The 25,422-nt window shown below is 44.5% G+C and overlaps 1 protein-coding gene across 1 annotated transcript; it reads left to right on the forward strand.

The window, feature by feature from the left end:
• On the forward strand, positions 1–24,334 carry togaram1 (TOG array regulator of axonemal microtubules 1). Its single transcript, XM_030785112.1, has 22 exons — positions 1–1,035; positions 6,286–6,352; positions 9,418–9,549; positions 10,342–10,599; positions 11,286–11,536; positions 11,982–12,205; positions 12,859–12,979; positions 13,094–13,250; positions 13,349–13,414; positions 13,778–13,977; positions 14,183–14,354; positions 15,438–15,665; positions 16,772–16,895; positions 17,652–17,757; positions 18,785–19,020; positions 19,689–19,847; positions 20,007–20,133; positions 21,330–21,442; positions 21,971–22,154; positions 22,743–22,962; positions 23,244–23,330; positions 24,075–24,334. Exons 1-22 carry the CDS (start codon positions 1–3, stop codon positions 24,332–24,334), a joined length of 4,527 nt encoding a protein of 1,508 aa, XP_030640972.1.
• Positions 24,335–25,422: the final 1,088 nt, after the last annotated feature.

Raw genomic sequence — 25,422 nt, forward strand, 5'->3', positions numbered from 1 at the left:
ATGATGATTTATGGGTTGATACCTCAGGAGTTACATGAGCAACTCCTCGACCACAAAAACTACCAGAACCGAACAAATGGGGTCGAGGAACTGAAAAACATCCTCCTGGAACTGGATTTAAAGCCAGTTCCCTCGGACAGTATTCTCAAATTCATCAACCTGCTACGCCGGCTTCTGGATGACAGCAACTTCAAAGTTTTCTATGGCACTTTACAGGTCATCAACATCCTGGTTCAAAAGCTGGACCACAGCGTGGACAAATATTGCAAACAGATTGTGTTTGTGGCCCTCAAAACCTTAGGAGACACGCACACCGTCACCAGAAACGAGTACATGAATGTTTTCAGGCAGCTAATGAGGATTGTCGGGCCTCAGAAAGTTTTGGACCTGGTGATTGGACATCTACGGCACAAGAACTCCAGGGTCAGAGAGGATGTTATCAACATCATCACGGCTGCCATGCTCACGCATCCGAGGAAAGACTTCAACATACCTAGCCTATGTTTTGAGGTCGCGCCTTATCTGGCGGACAGCAAGAAGAAAGTCCGACACGCAGCTCTGGAGCTCTTCGCTGTCTTTGACTCGTGCCTCGACACGGGCAACAAACAGCCTCTCATGAAGGCGATAGACCGCGTGGAGCTCACGGGGGACGTGGAGGGTCTCATGGCAGCCGTGCAAGCGCGAAGAGCTAGGCACATGCTCCCGCGACTGACCTCGGAGGGCCTGGTGGAATACGCCCTCGTCATCCCCAAGCCCGGCCAACGCTGCTTGCCCCAGTTCGGCTCCGGAGCGGATCTGGACTGGGTTCTGAACGGCGGCCGGGTTTCCAGCGCTCGGAGCCTGCGGACGGAACCGGACACGGACAGGCTGTGCGGCTACGGAAGCCTGGGGTCCCTAACCGACGACTTTCCGTTGCAGAGGCGGATAGTTAGCGCGGGAAAAGGGAAAAACAAACTACCATGGGAGCGGGCCAGCCTGCCTTGCCCGGTGAATCAGCCAGCATCCAGCTCATCTAATGGAAAATCATCCGACAAGGTATGTGGTTACATAAAGCTCTTTGTACTGCATGGTAACAAAAAGAGAGAGGAAAAAAACACAGAGCAGTTTAACATCTGAGCTATGTCAATAGCAATCAGAGACCTTATCGTCAACAATAAAAAAAAAAATGCTCTATTACACAGCAATGCAAATGAGCTGAAATGCCTAGAGCCTGCTCATTTGGTCTGATTGGCTTGGTATTTTCATTAGCCATTCAGTTGGCATTTACCTCCTGCTGTGGAGGGTCCTGTTCTCTTTTCCCCAGACTTAATTTCAACACATCATCAGTCGCACAGTGCGCAAACTACAGTCCGATCAAAAGAGGTACTCCTTCTGCTTCAGTTTTGTAAATAAAGCGTTTGCTTTTGTTCAACGTAAACGGTTGTTGTTCAAAGGATAGCTTACGTGTTTATTAGTGATGACGTTTAAAAACACAAGTTCCACAGGTTGACATTTGACATCTCAGGTCTTCAGTGACATAAAGCTCTCATAAATGAAGAGGTTTTAATCTTTAATCTCTTGGTAGGTTTTTGTTTCACAGGATTTATTCAGTTCTGAGTAATCTTGTCAAAAATGGATGAGAGACCTTTTTTAGGCTGTACCCCTTACACATGGTTTTTTGATATGTAGCCTACGGGAAGAAAGACCAGTGTAAGGTTTTGCTTTCCAGTGCTTTTTAGTCATGGGATTTGAATGGGAATTTAATATTTTAGTGAATCTGTCTCAAAAAATATTGTGTCTGCTCCAATGGTGCAGCAGCCCGTCTGTTTAATTAATCCCAGAATGCCACAAATGCCACTTAACGGACAAATGTAATCCTTCGGAAAAGAGAAACTCAGTAATGACTTTCTATTAATCCAGTTAGGACGGTAGGATCTATCTGGCACGTTGCCCAGATTGCGAACAGATTCTGAGAACCAAAAAAAGCTCCTCCAGGGGAGGGCCACCTGTCAGAGAGAGACGCGGGAGGAACAGACAGAGTCCAGATCACGTTACGCGTCTGTACAATGCTGGCCCGGCGAGGGAAGTCAAAGGAGACTGGCATATCATGCTCCCCTCGCCCTGTCTTTCGCTTCGCTCTTTATTTTTGCAAAAGGTTTTTGTTTTTGTTTTTTTTGTTTTTTTTTCTTCCATAGGTGTCGTGAATAAGAAAGGAAAGAGCTTTTCCCTCACCACGGATGGTTCTGGAAGATCTTTGCTTTGTCTCTTCCCTTTTATAGTCTTCAAATGGTTAAAAGGAAAAGGATTTAGGGTTGTTTATAATTTCCGTGCGTAGCTTTCAGACGCAGCTGTTGCAGAATAGACAGTGAATATAGGATGCGCATGGGACTTGAAAAGAGAAGGATTGAAAGGCAGTCCACCCTTTCATGGGCTTAAGGGTTTTCTTTTCTTTTTTTTTTTGGTAGCATCAGCTTCAAATCAACCCTCAGCCTCTCACCAAGGCATTATGTTTATGTCTTTGTTTCCCAGCAACCCCCTTCTGCAAAACATCATGCGAATTTTCACGGGGGCTGAATACTTACGCAAATTAAGCCACAGACTGTAGTGTTAATCTATAATGAGGTTGGCTCCAAAAAAAAAAAAAAAACCCTCTCTATCATACCCTCTTTTTATGAGCTTGGCTTGCAAACAACAATGCGTTGTTCTGTTGATCAGGTTTTCCTTAAAAAGCCAATTTACCGTTTTACTCCACCAATCCTCCAATATTTAATTGGCTTGAAGAAGTCAAATGAATTTTCCTCGTTTTGTCCTCTGTCCTCTGTCCTCTTCTTCAGTTTTCTGGCTTTGTAAGTTTCCTGGAATATGCAAAGCAGCCAGTCTTCATTTTCCGTGCGTGTAATTGACTAAATATTCCTCCATGCTGAATTTGTTTATGCACAGCTTCACCACATAGATTTTCAACCAGAACTACCAAAGTTGAACAGCGTTGGAACTGGTTGGCCTTACTTCATATATATATCCTATTAGCGTTTGCTTAATTACAAAACACTATGAGTCATCCCTCACCATCAATGGAGTCTTCAAAGCCCAGGACAATTGAAACAACACAAACATATCTTTTTCTTTTACATACTCTGTCCCCCCCCCCCCCCCCCCCCCCCCCCCCCCCCTTCCTGTCCATTCATCCATTCATCCTCTTCTCCATCTGTTGTAAATAGTACATTCTAGCATCTCAGTGCTATTTGTGGATATGTATTTGTGTGTTCTGGTGAGGTGTGACTGAACCACCCAAATCTCTTGGGTTAAGTGTGAAATCAGTCACGCTCTACATCCTTGACTCCATCATCACCTGTGAATCAGCGCCTTCTCGCAGTCTCCCTCAGGGCTCCAAACATGAGCCAGTGTGAAGATGCAGAGTCCAGGCTGTCTGCTGGATCTGAGATTCCCCACCACACCAATGTTCAGTCAGGCTGTCTGCTGGATCTGAGATTCCCCACCACACCGATGTTCAGTCAGGCTGTCTGCTGGATCTGAGATTCCCTACCACACCGATGTTCAGTCAGGCTGTCTGCTGGATCTGAGATTCCCTACCACACCGATGTTCAGTCAGGCTGTCTGCTGGATCTGAGATTCCCTACCACACCGATGTTCAGTCAAGCTGTCTGCTGGATCTGAGATTCCCTACCACACCGATGTTCAGTCAGGTTGTCTGCTGGATCTGAGATTCCCTACCACACCGGTGTTCAGTCAGGCTGTCTGCTGGATCTGAGATTCCCTACCACACCGATGTTCAGTCAGGCTGTCTGCTGGATCTGAGATTCCCTACCACACCGATGTTCAGTCAGGTTGTCTGCTGGATCTGAGATTCCCTACCACACCGGTGTTCAGTCAGGCAAAGCCAGGTGTACTGCTGGGAGTGATCCAGGAAAAACACCAAATATTACTGAATGTATTTCAGAATGGAAAAGTCAATAAACCTCTTTCACAAAAAACTTGCCATTAAGCTGAATATTTATAACTCTCTCTCTCTCTCTCTCTCTCTCTCTATATATATATATATATATTTATTTCTGACACATAAACATGAATGTGTTGATTGTTTTGGTTGGTGCCACCAGAAACTGAGAAAAGGCTGTGAGATTTCATATTTTTTTTTACAAAATCAAAAAAAAAAAAAAAAAAAAGACCCTTTTTCCTGAATGCGTTCTCTGTTTTGGATGACAGTATCCGGATAGCACTGCTTATGTAAGCACATCTTTTCCTCGGCTCTGTTTAGGTAATACATTGTCCCCATATGGAGCACGTAAACTTAACTTGATGAATCAGAGCCTTGTGTTTTTTTTGTTGTTGTTTTTTTTTCTCTGTGGAGCTAAGTAAAAGAGTAGCAGCCATGTTTCCTGCTTGACTGCAGTGTAATTACTGTTTCCACAGTTGCTGGCCGTGTGTGGCGTCACGCCGTCTCTGCAGGCCCTCTGTGTTACCCAAATATCATTATGTTACGTTTGACGTCCTGTGCACAGGAATGAGAGCGCAGTTGCTTTCTGAATGTCTTTGCATCAAGTTAGTTTAGGTTCTCCCCCACCCTCCAAAAAAAAGAAACAGCAAAAAACAAAACAAAACAAAACAAAGAAAAGCCCTGCTGAACTTATTTAAACAAAACTTTTTCTTCCCATCGCTGGCTGCTGAGGGGTTGCGGATTTGGGTGGTCCACCCCTCTAAAGCAGTCATGAGGTTGAAGTCCTATTAAATCTGATTACAAAATGCTTGGTTAAATGCCCGAGGCAAAGTTTTAAAGAACGTATCCTCGTCCGTCTGGAGTCGCCTACCTCGGAGCCCTCTTCATTGTCGCCAAGAGAAACATGTCTCCTTGTCGTTCATTTGTTCAGTCTCGCTGTCAGCCTAACACTCCTTCACCCTGCTCCTGACTGTGTTGTCCAGTCTATTACTCTCTCATTGCAGTTATTCACTCCAGTCTGTCACTTCATCTCGCACTCTCTCTCACAATTATCTCATCATTCACATTCTCCCTCTCTCTTGTCTCTCTCTTGTTCTAAACATCGTTCAGTTCATCTCTCAGCGTCAAGTGAAATCCACGCGGCCCTCGGGTCTTAGGCTGTAAGCATGTAACGTACACTAATAATACCCATTATCTCTCGTCATTAAATCTCTCTGACATTCCCACAAGTATTACCCCCAGTTCTCTACATTTCCGTTAGCTCTTATCTTCCCATCTTTCCTATTCTCGTCGCCCGCTCTCCTTCAGACCTTTAAAAAAAAAAACAAAAAAAAAGGAAGGCTTGTTTACTTCAGCGTACTCCTTTGTGATTTAATTTACTCAAAGCACTTCATTCTTTCAACAATTAAAACCTTTTAGAAAATTATCTTTGTTGTGTTGTAAGTATTTGTTAAGTGTATTGCTTTTCTCTCACAGCGAAAAGCCTTTTCATGGTGACCTAGTTTATTATTATTATTTTTTTTTTTTTAGATGTTTTGTGAAGTGAATCGTCTAGTTCTACAGATCTGTTTTCCTTTGACTGTTTGGCTCTATTAAGATGGTGTTTTGACTCGACAGCTGTGATCCTGTGAGTGTAATTAAGTGAATGCAGTCTTGCGAAAAGTTCTCTCTTTTCCCTTTAAAACTGAGCTTGATGTCTAATTGACCTGTCAAATGAATGATCTGTCTGGCTGAACTCAAAATACGCCCATTACTCCAAAAAAGAAAAAAATCAGTCGGAAAAACAATTTCAAGTAATAAGCAGTCGGTTTAATTTTTTTTCTTTTTGATGTTAGTTGGATGAAATCATGGAATGGAAAGATATAGCTACAATAGCATGTAGAGAATATATACTTGCACACACATAACATAGAGAGACATCGAGAGAGAGAGAGATGGAGATGTAGCTGTAGGTTTACATATATGTATAAATCTAGAGCTAAAACATGTATGCTAGGAGTAATACTCCTGTCAGTGACCTTGACCGAAGCACTGGCAAAAGACCTGGAGTTGGTCCTCAGGCTCCTGCAGCTGCCCCCTGGTCTTAGCTCCTAGTGTGTGTGTGTGTGTGTGTGTGTGTGTGTGTACTCACGTGTGGGTGTTAGGATGGGTTAAATGCAGAGGCTGCATTTCACGGCTCACTGCTGTAGAGTGTGTGTGACCATAAAGCACTTCCTCTGCTGCTATATATATATAAATATATGTTGTCCATATTTGGTATTTGTCTGGTGTCCTCTGAACGACCTTAACAAAGTATGTAGATGGATTTGAACTTTAATGAGTGTAACTACGATTCCCCTCTGCCCTCTCAGGTCAGTCACGATGACTTCCTCCTCTCCTCTGTGAAGAGAAATCAGGCGTCGAGCGTAGCCGGTTTTGGTAAGCTCACATCCCCTTTCTTCCGTTTTTGTCTCACTCTTTTCCCTGCTGTAGCTCCTTCTCTCTTCCTGCAAGTACAGGCCTTTTCTCACAGTGAATATAGTAAACAGCACAGGTGGGTCACTTGAGTCACATGACTTGACTTGAGCCTCTGATTTGCTGATTCGAGATGTGCATATCAAAATATTAAAAACATAAAAAGCCTTCATGCAAAAGTAAAAAAAAAAACAAAAAAAAAACGAAAATCCTGAATCCTCAGTTGATGCTGTATATATATTGATCTGGCAACGATGAAAACAATTTACAAGAAGACTGTTTCAAAACCAGTCGATTGGCCACACTACAAGCTAACACGTTTTCAATCTAACAACATTTTGAGACAACAGTGATAAAGCACCGGTAGCAAGGTACTTCTGTACTCTGAGCATTGCTTTTCTCTTTTTGTTTTGCGCATGCAGTAAAGCAGCTAAACTCCAGTAGGCTGAAAGCCAATTAGTTGAAGTGTTTACTGCAAATGTTCTTTGCGCGGTGAGCTCTTTTTCTGCGTTGTCTGATTTATTTAAAAAGGTGACGGTTTTTTCCGCAGCCTCAGACTCGTGAAGTGTTCGTTGAATTATACATATTCATAAAGCTACAAAACAACAACAACCTACAAAATAAAGTCTTTACTACAGATGCACTTTCTTAACTTTTTTTTGCATCTCATGTCTTTACTTTTATACAAAGCTAACGACGAAACTTTTCATTGAAGAATAGCATGACAGCTCCTTCTTATGTGTGTGTGTGTGTGTGTCTGTTAATCTCACGTTTGATGAGATGATTTGACAGGCTGAAGCACAACACTGCTGATACAGCCTAATGGGGGGGGGGGTGTTTTATCCAGGGGAAAACCGCGATCCACTGCCCATCCCGGCTGGCTGGTTTAAACCGGTCTGTGTTGAATCGTATGGTCTGTGGGGGTACAGACTCACCGAAGGACGTCAGATGGATGGTCATTAAGTCTGGTCTAAATGGTAGTTATTGCTGTGACCACTGGACGGCTGTGTTTTACAATTTATCACTGCCAACTCTCTCCAACAAAACAAACAAACAAGGAGACAACGTTTGAGACAGTACATTTTGATACATAATGTTTCTGTGGTTTTGTTGTTTATCTTTGATGGACAGTACTAGTTGTCTAAGATAACTGTCACATACCGCTGGTGCAGTGCGTGTTTGTTTAAGGCCAATGGAAATATCAGTTATGCATTACGTGTATCTTACGCAGACATTGAGTACATAGAAACTGGTTGACTGTTTTTACTATGTGGGGACTACGTATCACTCACACTGGCAGTTTTTACTGTGTCAGGCTAAGGATAAAGAGAAGCTACGCATATGAGTTCATTTGATTGTCAGTTGATGACTAAGCTGTACCAGAAGTTCAAAACCAACATAGCTGAACAGATTTTACTCTGATTTGTAGCCTGTATGCTTTAGTAACAGTTGTCATTTGGTTTTGTCTAATAGTTGTGTTCAAGACGTTACAGGTTTAAACCTTACAGGTTTCAAATGGCAGTTATTTCACCATCCAAAAGCTGTTACAACTAATCCCTTTTTTTTTCTCTCCCTTATAATTACGTTCCTGGTTATCTGCTGTTCTGATAGCCTGCGACAGTTCAGTCACAGGGTCTAATTCATGATTTTTTTTTTTTTTTTACTATGCTGGTGAAAGTTTACATTTTGAAAACACCTGAAAAAACAATTTGCACAATTTTAAACACGATAAGGTGGAGTGTGGTTTAGATGTAATAGTTGCTTTGGCTACAGAGGTTGTGTATTTTTTTTGATGAGTATCGCTGTCAAATTGGAAAACACAGGTGGCCATGCTAAGTGCTACTGGGAAATTCTTTCACAATCAAAAGGAACACACACCTCTTCCTTATCTGTTTGTCACGTCTGAGAGTTCATAACTTGGGTGGTATATATACAACATATACAGTGACTTGGGTGGTGTCCAGTAGGAAGCCGCCTGGTGTTGACAATATGGAACTCTGATTAGCTACAAAATAGCTGCCATCACACCAGTGTAGCACACAAATCCTTAGTTACATATGTATGGGTTTTGGTTTTGTGTTTTAGATTTTCATTCCATTTTTCAGATTTAGAACCTGTCAAGCCATACTGTAGACGGTTCACCTTTACCACACCATATTAAACATGTTCAGTGTTTAGGATAAAATTATGAGGCTTAGAGCTTGGTTTAAGGAATAAAGGAGTTTGTTATCTTTCAATATGTGCGATTCACTTACCGGAGTCTTATAGCTACAAATTAAAACCAAACAGCTCTGAACACTGGTTGAGCTCGAGGAAAGTTTTCACCGAACTGGAGCTATTTTCACATTTATATCGACTTTCTGATTGCGATGCCAGCCTGTGATGCTCGCCCGCACCCGTCATGGTACAGTGTGAATTGAAGTCGCGACACTTTCCTGAGTTTGACCCAGACACGGTCTTTGTTGACAAGGGCGTAGAGCGCTCTGAGGCAAGACTAGACATGATTCTTTTGACTGCACTCAGCAGCACATGCCATCTTGAAAACACAGACACATATATGTTTACTCATATAGTTCAAACAATTTCACCCCAAAACGATAAAGTCAGGTCAGAGAGAATTAATAAATGAGCTGGTCCTTGAGTCAGTGGTTGTTGGAAAGAATTGATCTCAGTTGTAAACTTCTTAAGTCTTCGTCGGCCTCCATGGATAGATGAACTGAATTCAAGATGAGCTTCAACCATAAGGGTGTGATCACTGGGATATGTTCAGCACTTGCGACATTTTCAACATTTCTAAAAAAGTGATGTGATGTGCAACATTTAGATAACCCAAGCACCAGCCCTCTCTCACGGTCAGCACTATTGGCACATTTGGTTTAGAAGAAGTAAAGAGGTAGTTTGGTGATCGCTGAGGGCCTTGGCGATGTTGCACGTTTTTTCAGGTGTCGGCAGGTTTAACAGCCGCTAACCGAAAACGTTAGTGAGACCTTCTCGTAACGTTCGGGCGTGTCCGTCCGCTCTCGTTCCAGATCCCACAGACCCCCTTCAGAAACAGTCTCCGTGCAGGAGGAGGGAGCGGCAGGGAAAACTGCACAGGAGCGGGAGTCTGGATTTGGACCCCGACGTCTTCAAAGTGGCGCACCCCGCCGATTCGGAGCGAGGTGAGACAGCGCGCTGTGGGAATCCACCTTCCCCTGCTCAGGTCTATTCGCACGGTGAGGCTTAGTCTGCTTAGAGGACCCCTAAAAAAAGACAGCTTAAGCGTAACTGTTCAGCGTTGAAAAGGTCAGCGCTAATCACTGCCAAATGATTTCGAACACACACGCACCTTCATCGCATGTCAGAGGCGGGTTCTTACGCGCCGGGGGAGAAGCATCTCTCGGAGTGGATTTTCGCTGTCCCTGTCTGCAGAGCATGTGTTCCTTACGTTGGGCCAGGGTGAACATGACAGTGCTGTCGTCCGTGTTCTGTGGCTGCCTCAGTCACCAGATCTGAGCCCAAGCAGGTGTTAATATGAGATTCTGGAGCCACAGAGTCAATAGTGCAACTTCCACTTTGAACAACAAAGCAGCACAGCCTGAAATGGCACTCCAGCACTGCAGAATGCCAGATGGTCCATATGTAATGGATGAATGGGTGTTATGTTCTGTAGTTTGAGTGTCCTGTAGTTTTTGTGTATACAAGCTGATCTCACTGTATATGGTGGCCCTGTGTCCTTTTGAATGTCTCAAGATCGTTGCCTTTCTGTTCACTATGTATAAATTGACTGCTTATTTAACCACATAGGCTCAAAAATTGCTACTTATCCTTAGCCGATGAAATTAACACAGACTTTCACAAACTGTGCTGTACATAACTGATTCGTTAGCAGTCACGGATGGTAATATATGTAATGGTTTTCTTGCACGAGGAGGTTTTCCGTACTGAGAAAAAAAGTGTCTTTTGCCTTTCAGTTTTACCCAGGCCAGGGTGTTTGCTCTCAGGGAACCCCAGCGTGGAGCGTACCTTCTCCCTTCCCTCCAGCCACACGGCCCCCGGATCCTTTCTGCTGCCCTCTTACCCTCTGGCCGTGCTGCCCGCGGTCAAGCTGACCCCCACCCTGCCCCGCCGGCGCCAGACAGAGTCCTCTCTGTCTATGTCTAACACGTGGCCGAACAAGAGGGACGTCAGCCCGCATCACCGGGATCCCAGTCCCTGGAGAGACACCTCAGGTGAGGGAACTTAGGACACTTGACGACCTGGAGCGTCTGGTTCTTGCCAGTGTGACTGAGGTGGATTTAGGAATGTAGGTGTCGGAAGTCTGAAAGATGCAGTTGAAACCTCACCCAGGTGCTGAGTAATTTCTGCAGTGCTTGAATGGTGGAGTGTGTGTAACCTGACAGAACAAATGCAGGTGCTAAGACTGACCTCGTATATAGCGCAGGTGAAGCAGAGATGAGTCAATTACAGGCTGAACTGCTGAGAGCTGTAAACCACTCTGCCTCAAAAGACACTTTGGCAATAATTGGGCTATTAGTTTGAACTTTTAGTTCACTTGGTGGAGCTCATGACTTACCACTTCAAGGTCTGTGGTTCAGATCTGGCACGGGCTGGATCTGTTTCATGCAATCTGCAGTTCTCTTGTTTTGTGGTTTCAGTCTGGATTGCACATTTGTGTGGTTCAGTGGCAGGTGCTGATTTGTACCCGTCCACACAGAACTAAACCAACACCGGCTGATACTTCCACCATCAGACTAGAATAAGGCTACACGTTTATGTTTGTAAATGGCATTCCATCCATATACACTTGCTAAACAAACGCTTTCTTCGAGTGCTTAATGACGATTTACAAATTCAGAAGTTTAGCCTACATGCATGCAGATGTCTTGTGCCTAAACTCTTGTCTGTCCACATTCAGGCGAACTGAGCTCCAGCAGATGTTCACTGCAGCCTTCGCGAACCTCATTGGTCAGCTCCTCGTCAAGCTCCTCCCTCCAGCACTCCCTCGGCATGACCAAGCGCTCCCCTCCCACCTCCTCGGAGTGGGCTCAGACCCAGGAGAGCCAGAGGAACGGCCAGCAGGAGCACACCTCCGCCAGGAACCTACACCTTGACCTGTCTCCTGTGGGCCTCCAGGATCAGGAGGAGGAGCCTGTGGATCGTGAGGAGGTGAGGAAACCATCGCAGTGAGGAGTCAGTCTAACAGATATTGGAGGATGATCTGCCCTTACTGCCGCTGCTGGTTGCATGGTATTGGCAGTTGCCGTAATATTAGTTGGATATATGCAGTCCCTCTGACAACTGTATATCTTTTTTTGAAATAAAGATTTGAAAAGCCTGATTTTCAGTTCATTGGTTCCCCATAGCTGTGCACAGATTAAGTGTGTCTTGGACTTCGATAAGGGTTTTTAAAAAATTAGGAGCGTAGGCAGGATTCAGCTGTTACTCCAAACCAACACACCTGTGGAGATGAGGCCTGAGACCTGTGAGATTGTAAATGGACTGAAAATCGGCTTTATTGAAGCTTCCCGACCAGCAGGGACACTCGCCCCAGTTATAGGTCAAACTGTAACCGTTGTGGGTTTTTTTCTTTTTCCTTCTCTCTCCGTGTCAGATGATGAATTCCCTGCGTTCGCTGCGCAACAGCGCGGCTAAGAAACGGGCCAAAGCGAGCAGCTCGGACGTGGAGCCGGAGAGTCCGGACTCGGCGGTGAAACTGGAGCTGGCCCTGGACTCGCCCTCCCAAACCTCGCCCTCCGTCACCAGCCCCCTGAGTGAGAGCGGCCTGTCCAGCCTCTGCTCCCCGCCCACCCCCACCCTCAACGGCCCCAAGACCGGGTCAGCACCCCACAACACGCTACACCCGCCGAGACAGATCATTCCCGAGAGGGCCGAGGTCCTAGGTTAAGGTGTACTGCTGGGGTGTTGTGTCAGCTACTGATCGGGGAATGTAGGATTTACGGCTAACATATGTAGGATTTATATATAAGACTGCTTTATATAGGATTTATATATGGTGTATATATAAGACTTACACCATATATAAATCCTATATAAATAAGTGGTATGTTGGATTTATTACTGATAGATATATATATATATATATATATATATATATATATATAATTTGTATATGGTATATAAAGCATTTACTACTGATATATGTAGGATTCATATATAGTATATGAGAGATTTACTGCTGACGTATATCTATGGGATTTATATACGGTATATATAAGATTTACTATTGGTTAGAGGATTCCCAAGCTAATTTAACTGAGATCAGCACAGAGATGCAGTGAAGATGTGGCCCACACTCACACACGGTATACAGTGAGAGAGCATCTCTGTCTGCATTGGTTATTTAAAGAGAGAGAACAGACTCTTGGTTGTCGCAAAAGATCTAGCACATAAAAGCCTCGATGTTGACTGGCCTTTGTCTGAGGACTTTGTAAGACAGACTAAACTCAAGGTTAAATCCATGCCTGCAGCCTGGGGAACTCTGCCGGGAAGCCTCGCGTCGCCCGAACGCCCTCCGGGAAGCAGAAGACTCCCATCGCCGTGGAACCGTACGCTCCCCAAGGTAGAACGAGACCTTCCGACGTGAATCCTGTTTATTCCCGATCTTAAACACCGTCGCTTTGGCGTCTGTGCTTCACGTGTGTGTGAATAGCATGATGGGTGCATTGTTATTTTTTTTGGGCTTGGTTTGCAGGTGGGACTCAGAGAGATAAAGCTCCGTCCGACGTGAGTGTGATTGGCCAGAGAATGGCTTACCCCAACGGGCTGGCGGAACCAGACGAGGATAAGATGAAGGAAGGGTCTCCGTCCCTGGTCCGACCTGCCGGCAGGGAGCCCCTCAGAGTTCTCAGGGCCAGTAAAGGTAAGAAAGACCTACGCTTCTGTGTGGTCTGCTGGTTTTACTGGTTCACGCAATGTCACAGCAAGACAAAATGTGGTTTCGTTTTTGTTTTTTTTTAGGGTCTCAGGTGCTTAACCCAAAGTCCTCCTGTGCCTCTGACATGTCAGAGGGCGTGGTCGGCCGAGGTGAGTCTAGCCCAGACTCTCAGTTATTTGTAGTACTTTTTTTCCAAATGTAAGGGTCTTTTTTTTTTTTTGGGTAAATGTATTTTTTTTTTAAAGTTGAAAGTCTTATTTTAGACCAGAAGAGCCAGGTTTGTCCATAGAATTACACTGGTGCTTGTTTTGTATTTGTTTTTAACAGTGATTGTCGCGAAACCCGAAAAACCCAGGAGTGTCTACCATGCTTGTTAAAGTGACATGTTTCTCTTTAAGTGTACTTGTTTTAGCTCTAATCTATCCCTCCCCTTTAAGGTCATTAATTAGGTAACGACGGTTCTCAGAGTAAATAAACACTCATCCCAGTCTAATTTTGGGCTCCCTCTGCAGGAGTGTTTGGCTCTGTCCCTCCGTCCAGTAGCCCAGGTGTGAGCAGGTCACCTGAGGTCAACGACACGGTTACTAAGCTCACCTGCGAGCCGCCCGCGGGGGTGTACGGCCATGCCGTCTCCGCTCGCCATCCGGACCCCGCTGACGACACCACGGACGCCGAGGGCACCGTGGTAAGCACCAGGCTCTTCATCCATGAGGCTCGTGAAACAGGACACGACATAAAATTAGCCCTGTTTACAGCATTTAGTCTTTCTTTGTTTTGCTTTTGCAGTAAAGAAATTATACATCTAAAAAAAAAAAAAAAAGCAACTCGTGATTCGGTTAAGGTCTCTTGGCCGGTCCTATGCCTGGTTGTGAACGTGACCTCTTTTTTTTTTTTTTTTCCTCCTCCTCCTCTCGCAGGAGAGGGTGAAACTTTCTAAGTTCGCCCAGGAAAAGATGTGGCAGCATTGTCTGGAGCAGCAGGACGTCCTCTCGTTTCATGCCGAGGCACAGAGCGCGGAGAAAACGAGAGAACCCCCGAAACGCGGGGCGTCTGACCCAAGCACAGAGGAGCCGGTGGTGTCGTTGAAAGGTGAGAGATCAGTTCCGCCACCCTGTCCCCTTCGGGAGCAGAACTGCAGAATGTGGAACTGGACTGTTTCAGCAGACTGTTACCGGAGCAACCGCGCTCTTATCTCCTCGGTCAAATGAGTTTCAACATATTTCTCCGTCACAGTTTATGACAGTGCGTGATTCATCGTCTTTTTTCCCCCCGCGCGTGTTATCATTGAGTGGCTGTGACTAATATGCAAAAATTCCAAGAAAATTATAGACTAAACTAATAAACTAATGAGAGGTGCTCCTTTTGGTAGTTTATTTGTGTCTGTAAAATAGTTTCTCTGAACCTTAAGTCCTGTTCCTCCCTCCAGAGGTTCTCAATCCATAACTGGATCCCGCAAGTTCCCTTGCAACATTCGGTTATGTCCGTTTGGTTATGTTTCCGTGTCGACGGGATAGTTCGGTGTGTTGTTATACGCGTGTATATGTGTATGTATGTGTCTGTTGTTATATGTGTGTATATGTGTATGTATGTGTCTGTTGTTATATGTGTGTATATGTGTATGTATGTGTCTGTTATATGTGTGTATATGTGTATGTATGTGTCTGTTGTTATATGTGTGTATATGTGTATGTATGTGTCTGTTGTTATATGTGTGTATATGTGTATGTATGTGTCTGTTGTTATATGTGTGTATATGTGTATGTATGTGTCTGTTGTTATATGTGTGTATATATGTATGTATGTGTCTGTTGTTATATGTGTGTATATGTGTATGTATGTGTCTGTTGTTATATGTGTGTATATGTGTATGTATGTGTCTGTTGTTATATGTGTGTATATGTGTATGTATGTGTCTGTTGTTATATGTGTGTATATGTGTATGTATGTGTCTGTTGTTATATGTGTGTATATGTGTATGTATGTGTCTGTTGTTATATGTGTGTATATGTGTATGTCTGTGTCTGTTGTTATATGTGTGTATATGTGTATGTATGTGTCTGTTGTTATATGTGTGTATATATGTATGTATGTGTCTGTTGTTATATGTGTGTATATATGTATGTATGTGTCTGTTGTTATATGTGTGCTCTCTGGCTTTTGTCTCCCTGACAGAGACACAGATAAACGGCAGTGCTCCGGTGACCACCAGGCTGGGTGGGGTTCCTGATGGTTCTCCTGTCAGTCCCACCAACCCCCCCGTGTCCCAGAGTCCAGTCAAATGCTTCAGCCCCCCACTCCAGCCCAGCCCCCCCACCGTCCCTCCGCCCAAAGCCACGCTGCCTCGCCTGAGACGGGCGCCCAGTCTGAACCGGACTCGCCCCTCTCTCTCACTCAGCTCAGGTCAGTCTCGCCCACGGAGCTGGGGGTGTGTGGAGCTCTCCGCCGGGTAGCGTAGTTTAGCCTTTCCGTATCGTGCAAACTGCAGAATTTGCTATGGAATCAACATGATCAGTCAACATTTGTCAAACTCTGATCTGCCCATTGCTTCATACAGAGCTGCACGGTGAGGAAGAAATATTGCGTTGAAGTAGTTTTGGCAGATATCACAGCCAGAGGTTCAAGCACTAGGCGCACCACGGGTATACCATACTGCGTGTGTTGATGTCCCGATTCGGTTATAGTAATTATAACGTTCTTAAATGTAGCGAACAGCGTAGTGATTTCAGTCTCGTCAGAAAGTCTTCTTTTTTTCAGAATGCTCTGTGTGTGAAAGATTTTTTTTTTTTTTTCAGATGTGTCAATTCATTGTGAAAATGAAAGTCATCGTGAAATGAAAAAGCCTTGGTTTACTTTGTTGTGTGAAACATTCATTACCTGCTGCAGCGCTCTGTTAAAGAGAGGGCCTTGATGTACCTGGCGGTTGTGTGTTTTCGCTCTCAGGGTGTCTCTGAGCATTGACTGTTCAAGGTTGGATCTCTTAAATGCAGCGCTGTTACTTTGACACAAAAACAGTTTTTCTTTCGTTTTGGTGATTTATTTATTTTTTTTTTCATCTTTCTCGAGCAGTGGTTGAAAACCACGCCCTCTGTCAGACTGTCTTTGTTAATTTATCATCATTTTAAAATCTCAGGTTTCTTGGTTACGAGCAGTCCCAGGTCTGCTGTGTAGCCTGCAGGTGATTAATGGACTGTGACCAACACCAGCACACAGAACCTGCCACAAGAAGACACACGATTAAGCTCATAGTTGTTAATAAACTGCTTTCCTTTGCCGTCGCAGCTGCCAGAGAAACCGCATGTGTGCGGATATTTCAGACAGGTCGCTAACCAAGGATCCTTTGGTTACCCTTTGGGTCTTTAGAAGTGCTGCTTTTAGACAAACAACTTAACCGAAAAGTCGTTTTGTGATTAACCGTTTTGTGATTGACGTCGAGAAGGTGGCGACTTTGACAGAATCGTGTCGGTAGAGTTACATCAAGTGCTGTTTTTGGTCCTCCTCCCCTCCAGATGAGCTGTCTCCAGGCACCCCCGTCCTGAGGAGGGATCCCCTGGAGCAGGCAGAGCTGCGTCCGTTCTCCAGACCGGAGCTGGCCCTCTCCCAGGCCCTCAGACTGCTCAGCCTGGAAGACTGGTGAGTCTGTGATATCTCCTCAAGCCACTCTCTCTCAGCCCAGCAAACCACATCTCACACTTATATGTATGTCTGTCCAGACTGTTGGGTTAAACCACCTGTCAGTCAGGTTAAACCCTGGAATAGGTACACACAAACTCAGAGGAACACCCAAACTCAGACCGACTCCCAGATTCAATACACCCACTCTGAGAGTCTGTGGTATGCTTTCAGGAGAATGGATTCAGTCTGGGAGTCACGTATTGATACCATAAATTGACATGAATGTTGACGTGAATACTGTATGAAGATGGTGTTTCCCCTAATGTAGTATGATGGGCCCCCATCACTCAAAAACATTACACCAAAATACAAAACACAAGCAGAAGAAGAGCACTCAAACAAACTGGGACAACGACAGAAAAAAAGAAACATTATCCTCCAGTGATGGAAAAGAATGAAAGGACAGAGCCAAGATAGTGGAGTAGGGTAATATTTTATGACCATTAGCGATGGAAAAATCTCATTACCGGTTATGTGTTTGGTACAAGTTAACGCAGCTAAACGCTCTTTTTTGGACGCAGTTCTCCTATAAAAATGACTGAAGTCGAGAGGAGAACATTTCTTGTACGAGTCAGGAAGATGTAAGAGTCTGGGTGAACACAGGCATGGAGTGTGACTTAAAAAGAAAACGGAAAAAAAAAACAACGACAAGAGGCAAAAACAAGCAGTCTTATTCGTCCTCCTCATTTCAACTCTCTCGCTCTTTTAATGAAGGGAAAAGAAGATAGAGGGCATGACATTTCTTCGGAGTTTAGTTCAGTATCACTCTGACGTCCTGTCCAGCAGGCTTCACGACGTTTGCCTCGTCCTTCTTCAAGAGGTGAGTCGTCTCTGTTTCTCTGTTGCTTTGGCTCTTGCTAATGCCCATGGTACCGATCAAACGGGAGTTAGCATGCGGCTCACGGAAAAGCTTAATGACGGTTTCATAGGGAGAGCAAAAGAGACAAGGCTGAACGAAATAATTAAAAAAAAGAAGTGAAAATGTAATATTCCAGTTACCCAGCAGATGTATCTTTTTAATTTGGTTTCCGTTACTGTTGGCCTGAGAGGCGTTATGTGTTCACGTCGGAACGTTTGCCGTCTAATGTGCGGGGAAAGGTAATGTTGTAAATGACTACGAGGTTATTGAAACGGAGTTTCAGAACGATCGGCTTTAATAACTATAATTAAAAACCTCAGAATCGGGTTGAAGGATAAATCCACATTAGTGTCCGTTTGTTCTGATAACTCAGCGCTCTGCTGCGGAGCAATATCTGCCTCATTTAGCCTCATTTAGCAGATATACTCCTGTCGTTAAATCGCTATTAACTCGGAGATGCATTCATCACGGCGCCGGTCCCAGCTGCCCTGTGCTCTCCGAATGAGGACAGAGATTCTGGGAGAAAGACGCTTGAGCATTGGGGTGAGCTAGGGTCCGTCTCTCTTAAATTAAATATATTAAATATTCTAATTTCCCGACAGCTGTATATTTTAATAAGAATTTCTGAATTTTAATTTCGTTGAAATGCAGGGCATGCCATGTTAGGTGTGTCTACAGTCATGCGTGTAACTTTCATTGTTTCATTAGTCTTGTTTGATCTAACTCAGATGCACAAGTTCCACATTTACTTGTGCTAGAGATAACACGTGAAGCTATCCCGGGTCTGTCGGCACGAATTCATTTTTTAATTCTCTCTCTGTGCGGCACTGCTCACGGGTGTGTCAGTCCATTGTCTCCTCTGCCCAACACACAACTTCTTATCCTGCTGCATGCCTGTCTTTCTCAGGGTCTGGAAGTACAGCCAGCTACACACAGTAAAGTCTCTCTCTTTTCTTTTTTTTTAAATTACACATGGTTCACTCAACAGGTAAAGAACCTGCGGTCCAGCGTGTCCCGGGTTGCCGTGGTAACGGTGAGAGAGCTGTACGCCGGCTTGCAGAAGGGGATGGACCAGGAGCTGGAGGGGACGGCCAGAGTGCTGCTGCACAAAGCCGGCGAATCAAACGCCTTCATCCGGCAGGACGTGGACGCTGCCCTGGACAGCATGGTGCAGAACTGCACACCCTCACGGACCATGAACGCGCTGATCGCTGGAGGACTCGGGTCAGTCTGCCCGGCCTCAACAGGCTGTAACACGCGCACACGCACAGAGCACAGAGCACAGAGCACAAGCCTAAAGCGGCCACATAAAACAGACGCATCTTTCTCTGTGTGTATGGACGAAATACTCACATTATCCTATGTCACTGTATGTTAAAAGACCTCCAGACCCACTTCATAGCACATTTCTGCTCTAAACCAGCACTAAAGCACCTGCTGGAGCTTGTTGTTTGAACGAAGTCTTGGATTGCCTCAGACAGACATATTAGTGTCAGACCAGAGCCAAAACCGTCCATTCCGTCTCTAGAGCTAATATTTAGAAACATTAGTCTAGACAGCAGTATCTTGTAGAACTCAGTGAAAGTGTTATCAGTGGAAGTCCACACACACTCTTGAGCGATTAAACATATATTTCTAAGATATTATGCAGTGTATCGCCCAACACTGATGTGTACGCCACGTGTTTTGTCAGCAATCGGGAAAACTAATGTGTGCATGTTTTGTCAGCAATCAGGAAAACTTTTAGATGTGGTGTAGATTAAATTATAGCCTTTTATAGTTCTTGTAAGGAATTTGGCTACTAATCTTTTCATATGATGAGTTTACATAACTGTTGGGAAGTTTCTAGTTGATTTGGTTGTTTTATTTATTTGTTTGTTTGTTTTCTGCAGTCACTTAAACTCAGGTGTGAGAAAGTGCATGGCTCAGCACCTCACGGCCCTGGTGGAGAAGGTTGGCGCTGGTCGTCTCCTGTCTGGGGCCAAAGACCTGACCGACCGAATTCTGCCCGCCGTCAGCAAGTTGGCACAGGACTCCTCGCAAGAGGCCAGGTTGGCACAGCTTACGTGACACCGAAGGATCGGGGGGGATTTTCATTTTAAATCACCCTGTTAAAACTCTCACCCTTCACTGCCACACAGACGTTGCCTCAGGGGAAAAAAAGGGGCCCTTAAAAAAAAAAATAATAAAATTTTTTCCGTTTTCCGCAGGTACTACGGTCGTCGCATGCTTCTGTTCCTGTCCTCTCACCGCGACTTTGATAAAATGCTGGAGAAATACGTCGCTGCCAAAGACCTGACAGCCATCAGAGACACACTCCTCACTCTCAAAACCAAGGTACACAGAGTCTGCAAAGCACTCTGTCCAACTGCATAAACTGTTTTATCATCCTTTCATCATTTTGTTTCAGTGTTTCGTCAAATGGTTTCACCTGATGGAAGACACTGTGAGCCCAGTGAAAATATGTTAGCATGTACTGAGCTATCCTACACCAGACATCAGAACTATTTGCTAAAACACAGAGTGTTTTTTTTTTTTTTTATCAGTTTGTCATCTTTAGTCAATGCCTCTGTAAGGTTTGTTGTTCATCGTAGACTGACAGGCCTACTTCCAGAAATGTCTCTCTCAAAACTGAACACCAGGAAAAAGGAAGTATATCATGCAGAATATCAGATATTCAAACAGCCACGGCTCCAAACATGTTCACGTCAGAACGGGTCGCTTGGGTCGGCCCGTACTTTTGGACTAAGTAGCTGTTGCTAGGGAATACAGAGCGCAGCGGCAGGGTTATCTTTAGAGTCAGCAAAACGTATTTTAAATAGGGAAAATGAGGAATCACAAGCCTGGACCTTTGCCATGTGCAGGGTTGCAAGGCTGATTGCAGAGATGGTGAGATTTTGAAAGACTCCTTTAATAGTGATATCTGAAGTAGTTTCTCCAGACTCTGATGGTAACATTGGAAACATTGCCCTTATCGAAGTGAGCGTGTGACTCTTTTTCATACCAGTTTTACTTAGTATCTTACGCTGCTTCAGTGCAGATCAAGGATAGGTTAAGACTTGCCAAGTCCTTTGTCCTTTAACTTAACATGCAACAGCCCTCACCAAAAATGGGAGCAGGACGTATGAAATTTCTCAGAACCTGTCATCAGTTTATGATTTTCATAATCCTCATAAGGATTGCTACGTTGACTGAGCGGAGCTGATCCTGGATCAGCACTCTTACTCTGAGACTTTGGATACATATTGACACCCTAGTCTAAGCTCTAGTCCTGAGTGACCTTTGCCAGTGCACCTTATACATGTAATCACTTGACATCAGTTTCTGGATTATTTTAATCTCATATCGTTGTACTCGATGAAGGAACAGTGTGTCCTGGGTTGCGAGTCCATGACACCAGGATTGTTAGCCACTCGACTGAGGCTCTTCATCAGGCCTTGATTTTTTGCTGCTGATGTTGTGGCTTAATATGAGACGTTGTCATGGAGATGCGCTGGCGGGTTACATCATCGTCGTGTGTGTGTGCTTCGCAGGGATTGGGCGAGATGCCTCAGGACACGCCTTCTGCTCGGGGCCGGCGCTCCCTCCCAGGCAGCGGGACCGTTCGAGCGTCGTCGCTCACGCGTGAACCTCTGTTGGCCAGCAGGTACGACTCTTCAGTTTCAGCAGTCGTCGTTATTCAGAGATTCGGCCGTCTTGACCCCTTTCACGGGATTACACGAGGGCTCACTTCAAACAGCGCCGAAAGCGTCATTCACAGACATGGTCTTAGAACAGCCGAACGGGGACACAGACAGTCATTCAATGCTCTGCTTAGTTTCCATACGTCCTTAACACAAAACAAGGGTGGCAGAGCTGTGAGGCCAAGACAGGGGTGTGATATGTTCTTTTGCTTGTGATATCTTGTTAATTCCCTGGCAGCTGATATTCTGCAAAAAAAAAAAAAAAAAGTGTAGCGTGTCAGCGGCCTGTTTTGGTAACCCAGGTAACAGCGCGTTACAACAGTCAAGGTGACTAAAAACAGGAGAGACATGAGTCAGATTTTCAGCATTCAGAAAATGTAAAAGCACTGAAATATTTTTAAGACTAAAGAAGAAAAGGCTGTTTTATTAACGTATTCTGTGTATGACTGGACTGTTTTGTGTGTGTGTGTGTGTGTGTGTGTGTGTCTCAGCAGAGACTCGGGTCAATACAGCAGCAAAGCCCAGGCCCAGAGTATCGCAGACAAAACCGAATACATCAAACAACTCACCGCCCTGCTCAACTCCAAGGACTTCCGCGAACGCATCAGAGGCATCGACCAGCTGGTGTCAGACAGCCAGGAAAACCCATATATGGTCACAGGCGCCATGTTCCCGGTAAAAAAAAAAAAACAACGCCCAGGGAACATCAGAGACAGCTCTGATTATATCTGGGAACTTTGTATGTTTGCATATCACTGTTTTCAGCTACAGTATCTATGAATCAACCAGAGCTCAAGCTCTTGGCTCATGGTCCAAGCAATGCATTGTTACGCAATAACTGTGGTGTCCCATCTAAAGGATTCAACCATTCCAATTCAGTTCAGTTCATTTGTACAGCACTTTTTACAATTAAAGTCTTATAGCAGCTTTACAGAGATCAGTGCCTAAACAGAGGGGGATGGACTCCACCTGTTGAGTCTTGGTTCCTCCCAAGGTTTCTTCCTCTTGTTCACTTCATTCGATGGAGTTTTTTCCTTGCCAGTGTTGCCTGGGGCCTGCTCACTAGGGGTTCAGAGACTGAACCATTTATCTTCAGTATTATAATTAGATTACCAAGGGGCCGGTTCCCCTTTACAGAAGAGTCTCTGCTGAGTGCCTCTCAAGGTGCAGACATGTGTTTTTGAGTGAGCAAATTCAAACAATGACGATGCAAATCTCAGGTCTGTTTTTCTTCTCCTCTGTCCTTCCTGCTCACGGCACCAGGTGTTTGACGCCTTTAAGGCTCGGCTACAGGAGTCCAACAGCAAGGTGAACCTGTACGCGCTGGAGTCGCTGCCCAAGATAGTGATGCTTCTGAGAGACAGCATGGCCCCGGTGGTCAACATGCTGGTCCCGGCCATCGTGGAGAATCACCTCAACTCCAAAAATAACGCCATTTACACGGCAGCTATCGGCGCCATTCACGCACTGCTCAAGAATGTCGGTGAGCCTCCCCCTTTTGACTTTCAGCTCGTTTTTTTTTCCCTTTTGTTTTCTTTGGCAAAAATAAGGCGAAGGAACTGCCCGTCTCTGTCTTCTCTCATTTTTCTCTGTGGCTCCAGCAGCCGGCGCCTCTTTATCAGGAGGGTTTGCTTTTTAGATTGATTTCTTACTTCATTTTCACTTCGAATTCTCATTTGTAATAGCAAGTTGCTCGTAACTAGTCGTGCACTTTGCCAAAACTGTTTCTGTGTTCACCCCACCCCCCCCCCCCCCCCCTCCCAGACAACACCCTCCTTCTCCAGCCCTTTTGCACAAAGGCTCAGTTTCTCAGTGGGAAAGCCAAAGTGGATCTCATCGACAAGGTCGCAGGTGCGTCCGTCTCATTTCATTCATGTTTGTGTGCGAGTCTTATTGTAATGAAGTGTATAACTGAACAGCACAAAGATCGGCAGTGATGCTGTTCTCCTGGTAAAAGATTATTATTTTTTGATTCTGAATTAGTATTGTTCAGACAGTCCCTACACTGTTTGAGTGATAAACACTCAGGACAGCTGGGTCTGTGATGAAAGCGCATGGTGACTGAACACCATGCTACAAACATGTGTCGGTACGCAAATAGAGCAGATTGCTAAACTTAAGGGTGAAATATAATTGTTTGCAGGTTGATTTGTGAAGGATTATGTCATTTCAGCAGTGTTCCTGGCAGTCACGTGACTTCTGATAGTGATGATCTGAGTGTTTCAGTAGAGTTACAGATAGTCAGCTGTATGTCAGAGTTACACACAGATAACCTGATTTGCAAATGAAAAACGTATGAACTCTTCCAATGGAAATCTTCATGGTTAAGTGTGCATGCTAAGATTTGCAAATTTAGGCAGTCGTACAGTCCTGCAAGACTCTTGTTTAATGTGATTCTGCATTACGACAATCTGAGTCTTTTTACGTCAATCATCTTCATCTTCAAAGACAGTTTTTTTTTTTTCTTTTTAACTCAAGTGGCTGATTGAATAAGTTATCTTGAGACAGACTGTTGTTACATTGTGTTTGATGTCCTTTCTTCCTGGGGTTGTGTGTGTGTGTGTGTGTGTGTGTGTGTGTGTGCACGTGTCTCAGACCTGGTGAGAGAGCTGTACCCACGTAAGCCACAGGCAGTGGAGCAGAAGGTACTCCCTCTGCTCTGGCACCTGCTGGGCACCACCACCAAAAGTGGCACCATACACGGGAGAGTGGGCAGCGTGAGGGCAGCTACTGCCAACCTGTGCCAAGCCCTGTACGAGCACATGGGGGAGTCGCTCCTGGACTGCACCTCCTCTCAGCCCATCAACATCCATAAGAACCTTAACGAACTCCTCAAGTCTCTATCTGCCCCCTGACACTAACCAATAAACAATCAACCCCCCCCCCCACCCCCCCCAACACTAAAGGGAACCAGTGGAGACAATCAGAGCAAATGCTTTCATATTCATGAAGGTCAAAGGGTAGACTGGATTCATCACAGGATGATGTGACTCCAAACATTGCTGAAATCTTTAAATAGACTGCACATAAAATAGTGGCCTTGATGCACATTATTGAAAATGAAAATATAAGAAGTTATTAGTTTGGCGTGATACATAAAAAAAACACACACGCACAGAGTTACCTCTCTTTGTGGTAATGACTTTTACTCTGACTGTAATGGGTTTCAGTACTAGCTAACAGATTACATTATTCATGCTACTCTAATTTAATTCATGATTTTGACATAAAAAAAATGTTGTATTCTTATGTGGGATTGATAAAGCTTTAATTCTCAGTAAAATGAATAAAACAGACACACACAAAAAGGATTTGCTTTGATGGTCTCCACAGGCTTTTGTGAAACACAATCCTCTTAGAACAAAGTGACTGTCCTTGTTGTTCTACCGTTCGTCAGAGTGCCTGCACTTTTCTGAAGGGAAAAAGGGTACATTTACATATCATTTGAAATGAACGTACATTAAATCAGAGGGTGACCAAAAAACGTACATGTTTGTCTTTCAGTGAAATATCCTTTGATGGGTGAGTAGACGTTTTAGCCAACGGCACAGCGGTCCTCACTCCCAACCCTCGCTCGCTTTGCACTTTGCAGAATTCGTTATCATGATTCTACAGTCGCGACCGTTGATGCTATATCGTTACATACGATCGCTGTTGTCGTCGTCGTTGTATTATCTGTCGATTTAACAATGACTAAACCTGAATTACATTGCAGAATGTATCATCGTTTCCAATGCACAAAAAAAGACAAGGGTGTATATTTTTTTTCCTGTGTGTTTCAGCGAATGTAATATATGATATGTCTAAAAGATGTCATTCATGGTTGTGTTTAAAAAAAAACAAAAAAAAAAAAAGTAAAAAAAAAACGAGTGCATCATCATCATACGTGATGAATACAGATTAAAAAAAACAAAACTTTTGTACTGTAGAGATCCAAGTTGTG

This window comes from Chanos chanos, chromosome 1 (assembly GCF_902362185.1).
Source record: "Chanos chanos chromosome 1, fChaCha1.1, whole genome shotgun sequence".
NCBI classification, from domain to species: Eukaryota; Metazoa; Chordata; class Actinopteri; order Gonorynchiformes; family Chanidae; genus Chanos; species Chanos chanos.